Raw genomic sequence first — 5,474 nt, 5'->3', positions numbered from 1 at the left:
AACGGCGGTGCTACCCCGCACACGCCGCCTTGGTGCTGCTGCGCCATGGCCAGAAGGATGCCATCGAAGCGATCCTCCTGCTCCGCCGCTTCCTCCGCGCTCAGCCCCATCCTGCCCGCCACCGGTCTCCTCAGAGCCCTCACGCTACTGCTAACCGGAACCGGAAGCAAGCTGGGCGGAAAGCGGAAGGGCGGTACCTCCCCCAACAACCAATCGCAGCGCTCGGCTGCGCTGCTGCCTTCGCGGATTGGTCGAGGCAGTACCCGCGGTGAAGAGGCGGGAAGAGTGGCGCGGGGCTCGGTTGCTATAGCGACGGCCGGGCCTGGGCCTTTCCAGAAAGCTCGGCCGGGACTCGGGGCAACGGGCCGGGCAGCGTTGTTTACTTGCGGGTATTTCCTGTCCTTGCGCAGGGTTTGGCTCTTCCCAAATCCCCTCTGGTCACCACAGGGTTCAAAGAGCTGCTCGTCCAGGCCCAAGCAGAGTCAAGGGTCTGCAGTCTGCAGCAGGGAGAGACTGCGCCAGTCCTGCTGGCTGCTGTGGGCCTCTCCTTACCCCTCACTGCTGGTTTCACTCCTTCTTTGTACCAAGAGCTGTGTGCCCTTAGGGTGAGTTGCCCTTATCCCCAAACGTTGCCTACTGCCCAAGGTCCCCCTGAAATCAGTCAGCAGATGCTGCCAATTCCCCAGGCTGACTTGTGCTGGCCAGCAGACACAAATACCTGGGTGTTTTGTGGTGAAAATCTATAAACGTGGCCCTCAATTCCCTCTTGCTTGTGTACCAAAAGCTGTGTGTCCTTAAGGCGTTTGTTCCTCACAGGGTTCACCAGACCTGAGTGAGGAATTCCTCGCAGGCCCTCCCTGAAATCCATAATTATGTGCTGCCACTTCCCTTCTGCTGATCGAAACATACAAATTCCAGAGCAATTCAAGGTAAAAATCTATAAACCTGGCTCTCACCTACCCAGCATTTCTTCTGCAGCACATGGGGCGCTGCCTCGGGTTTAGTTTGGCTTCACTTATTCACTGGCTTCCTTAACTGTAACAGCACGAATCTCCTGTCAACAAGGTTAGGCAAACATCTGCTGATAAAATGACTTCCAGGTTGCTCTTCCAAGGCCGGAGCACACAGGCCATTTGCCATGGGGTCCTCGCTCCAGACGAGCACCGTGCGTGTGTGTGTGTGAACTCCTTGGCAGCGACACCTGCCAGATAGCACAGCCTGATTGCAGCGTGGGGCCTTGGTGCCATGGTACAGCCCGGGTTAATGACTTTGTTTATACTGTTTGGGTAATTGTGATAAGGCTGCCCAACCCGCTGCCCCATCCCCGCGCTGCGGCTGCTGGCGTTTCATTGAGAAAACGGCCATTGACGCCATGCTGAGATCTTGCTGATTCCAGCCAATCAGTCTGGGGACAGCTGGTTGTTGTTTTTTTTTCTTTTTTAATGAGGACCGCTTAATCACAGAGCGGTCAAGGCTAGGAAGGGGTGTTCCACTTGTGACTGAGCCTTATAAGAGCTTGTTTGAACAGCCATGCGTTGGCAGAGCAGAGGGGACAGGTCACTCCCAGGCTGAGACGGGGAGGAAACTTACAGGTCTCTCCCATCTGTGGAGTTTTACAGAGGATACGGGCTCCTATTTCTGCTCTGATGACCAGTAGCACGGACATGGACTGCGAGAGGTGTCAGTGCCAGCATGAAGACAAACACTCAGCCATTCTCTACACCCTCTTGAGCCAGAATCTGAGCCACAGCCCACCCCACCAACGCTGCCTGTGTCACCAGCGCTGGACAGTTTGCCTCCGGACACCCCATATCACCTGCCAGGCCGCCTCCGATGTGTTGGTGAAAACCATCAGCTTCATGAAAAACCTCCCTTCCTTCCACCTGCTGCCACGGGGGGACCAGCTCCTGCTGCTGGACAGCTGCTGGGTCCCCCTTTTCCTCCTGGGGCTGGTCCAGGAGACGGTGACGTTTGAGGTGATGGAGACCCCAGCCCCCAGCATGCTCGAGAAGATCCTCCTCGACGGCCAAAGCAAAAGGCAGGAGCCTGAGTGGACGCAGCCCATGCTGGCCGCTGTGCAGTGGCTGCAGTGCAGCCTCAACACTTTCTGGAGCCTGGACTTGAGCCCCAAAGAATATGCCTACCTGAAGGGAGCCATTCTCTTTAATCCTGGTGAGTGCTCAGCCCTCTCAGCTCTGCCTGCTGGTGGCAAGAGAAAGCCCTGCATGAGTTAGCATTCAAAAACACAGCTCTTGGCTTGGAGTCACTCAGAGTTTGGGCAAAAGCGTGTGTGAGAGCAGGGAGAGCTGCTCACATTATCATTAGCATCAACAGTGCAGTTTACAGCTGGGACGCAGGGAGGAGGGATACTGAATGCAGTGTTTAAAAGCAGAGATCTTCTCACCTTGCAAACAAAGAACCCTGGGACTTAATCTATAAAACTTATGTTTGCCCTGTTCGTTATATTTACTCCCTCAACGCAACAGCCCTGAAATACATGTCACTAGTGTGGCACTCGGGGGTTTTCTCCAAGATACGGGGAAGGGGATGGGAGAAACCTAGAGCTGTTTTCCAGCCTTCCTCTTCCATGTGCCTTTCCTTCTTTCTCTTGGCAGATGTCCCAGGGCTGACGGCCTCCCTGTACATCGAGAGCCTCCAGCGAGAAGCCGAGCGAGCGCTTCAGGAGGTGGTGCGGATTCTGCACCCCGAGGACCAGGACCGTTTTGCCCTCATTTTGCTCATCACCTCCACCTTGAAATCCATCCCTCCTGCCCTCATCACAGACCTCTTCTTCCGGCCCGTCATTGGCAATGCAGACATTGTTGAGCTCATCGTGGATATGCTGTATGAAATCACCAGCTGGCAGCCGGCTCCCTCACCACACACGGCTCTCTGAGCTGCTGTGCTCTGCCACAGCTCTGAGGGTGCTCTCCAACACCTGGCAGGGCAGCAGGGAGGACTGGGGAGCAGGCATGCAGGACAGGCACTCTGAGCTCCACAGAGAACTGGCTTTGCGTGTGCCTCTTGCTAGGCTAGAGGGCTCAGCAAGGTTTTAGCAGAGCACACAGGAAAGCAGCCTTGATTCAGCAGATGTCTGTGGCAGCTCCTGCTCCACCTCTGCCAGTCTGTTTCAAGGAGTGTGAGTATGTGTGTGTGGCTGTTTCCCTGTTCTGCAGCTAGTAGTACTCAGCTGCTAGCAAGCAGGCCAGCCCTGAGACATGGGGCAGATTGAGTTAGAGCCTGCTCCAGTTTTCTTTTTTTATCTCAGTGAATCCTCAGTTCAATTAAAACCAATGTGTGTTTTGCTGTTAACTCCAAGAGATGAGGTTTGACCTCAACTCACTGCCCATGACAGCTCAACTCTGTGGTAGTGGTATTTAGGGGTGCTGAGTATCTTCAGTGGTATCACTTGTAGGGTATAACCAAGTGCAAACAGTAAGAAATTAGATCTTTAAATATTGGCCAATGTCTATTGTGCAGGAAATCTCAGAAATATTCGTAAAGAATCTTCCTCAGGCAGCAAGAGGGAAAAGTATAAAATCTTACAGGGTGTGCAGCCAGCCAAATTAACGCCTTCTGCCTTTCATCAGGTTGCATCTTCTCTCCATTATGCCATGAGCTGCAACAGGATTGCTCACAGAGCAATGGATTGCCTAAGAGCAGTGAAACTATGGCAAATAGTGCTGCATGAACATCAGGGAGTTCATCCTACCTATACACCACAAAGGTGCTTTTAGCAACACTGAGAATGGCTCAGGCTGTGGGCTTGCCTCTGTTCCTGTGACAGCAAGGAACACACTGAGCTACAGACACTGAACAAACAAGCAGAACTGTTGGTGGCAGAACAAAACATCCCTGCCTTGAGTTACAGCTGGTTAAACGTGTAGCACGTCTGGAAACCTCACTTCTCCTGTCTGCAGCTTTTGTACAGCATTAGTTGTCAGTATTTTATGGGTGAACCTTCTTTTGGTTTGTATATAAGAGACAGTAAATTATTTTTTTAATAAAATCTTTTACCTTTTGGAAAACGGTGGTGACTTTCAGGGAGGCTGTTACACTTCTGGGATTGCGGACTTAGAGAAATACTGGCTGTAGGCCTGGTGTGGAAAGGACACCTGAAAGCAGGGCCGGAGCCTTTCCCCTCTCAGTGAAATCCTTCTGCCTCGTCATCGCAGGGGAGCGTTGCCATGTGGTCACAGCAGTGTCTGATTCACAGCCCCGTGGCACACACTCCCCTGTGCACCCAGCAGAGAGAAATCTGCAGAGGCAGCAGAACCGCAGCCTGTCTGTACGCTGCACCTTCCTTCATGCACGCAGCCTCGCCCGGAGGTGCTGAGGCAGGAGATGGGTGCTGACTCACCTGGATGTGCACACAGCCGTCAGCAGGCACGGAGACCAGCCTGTGTGCCACGCACGGCCCTGCCGAGGTGCCTGCTGGAGCCACACGAGGTCTCCTGGTTCCCCATTGCCCTGAAACACATCGCATTTGAACAGGAGCCTGGTGGGAGAGCAGCGCGTTCTGCCCCTCTGTCCCTTCCCCCCCCTGCCAAACCGTAGCAGGCTGCTTCCAAGGCGATCTCAGCCCCTGACAGCCATTTTCCAAAGGGAAGGAGACTGTGAGTCACCGGATGATTTCCGCAGGCCCACGCCAGCCACGAGCTGCTCAGCACGGTGACACACACGTGAGTCACTGCGTGCAGGGCACCCAATACCCGGTTGGCACAGTAACCCAGCAGCAGGCAGGCAGGTGTCTGGGCACAGGGGAGAGCTCCCGGTGCCTCCGTTCGTCCCACTGCTGCTCCCAGCAACTCCTGGAGACAGGAGTGCCCTGTGCATGGTGGGGCAGCACCTCACTTCAGCACAGCATCGCTCCTTTTCCCTGTCCTACACATAGCTCTCAGAGCTGCTACTTTACCCAGCATAAAAGAAATTAAAAGGAAAAAGAAAATAAGGAAAAGGAAAAGCAAACACCAAGACCCCCCCCGGGGTTGGGCTGCACGTGGGAACGCCCCCCAGCACCTCCTGACCCCATGGCCTACAGTGCCCCTCCCCGCCACGAGGCGGCGCCATCTTCCCCGCAGGTCCGTTGATGACGTCATCACCGCGCGCCGTGCCCCGCGTGACGCACCGCTCGGCGGACAAGATGGCGGCGCCCAGTTGTGAAATCCCTAATGGCGGCGCCGCTGCCGCCCGTTATTGCCTGGTAAGCGGCATCCCGGCCGCGCTGCGCTCTGCCCATCTCCGCGCCTACTTCAGCCAGTTCCTGGAGGCCGGCGGTTTCCTTTGTTTCCACTACCGCCACCGCCCCGAGCGTCCGCCGGCGGGAGGCAGCGATGGGCAGAGCGCAGCGCCCAGCACCTGCTGCTGCCCGGTGGCCGTGCGTCCCGGTCGGGCCCGGCGCTTCGTCCGCATGTACTCGGGCAGGCGCTGGGTCGGGCCCGGCGGCACCTCGTTGCCCGGCCGCTGCCTAGTCC

General features: G+C 55.8%; 1 protein-coding gene across 1 annotated transcript; it reads left to right on the top strand.

Moving 5' to 3' along the window:
• The first annotated feature begins 1,539 nt into the window (after positions 1 to 1,539).
• Positions 1,540 to 4,028, top strand: NR0B2 (nuclear receptor subfamily 0 group B member 2). Its single transcript, XM_003212477.4, has 2 exons — positions 1,540 to 2,172; positions 2,616 to 4,028. Exons 1-2 carry the CDS (start codon positions 1,647 to 1,649, stop codon positions 2,894 to 2,896), a joined length of 807 nt encoding a protein of 268 aa, XP_003212525.1. The 5' UTR covers positions 1,540 to 1,646; the 3' UTR covers positions 2,897 to 4,028.
• Positions 4,029 to 5,474: the final 1,446 nt, after the last annotated feature.

The sequence above is a fragment of the Meleagris gallopavo genome, chromosome 25, assembly GCF_000146605.3.
Source record: "Meleagris gallopavo isolate NT-WF06-2002-E0010 breed Aviagen turkey brand Nicholas breeding stock chromosome 25, Turkey_5.1, whole genome shotgun sequence".
Lineage (NCBI taxonomy): Eukaryota > Metazoa > Chordata > Aves > Galliformes > Phasianidae > Meleagris > Meleagris gallopavo.
This window is presented reverse-complemented; position numbering and strand designations above follow the sequence as displayed.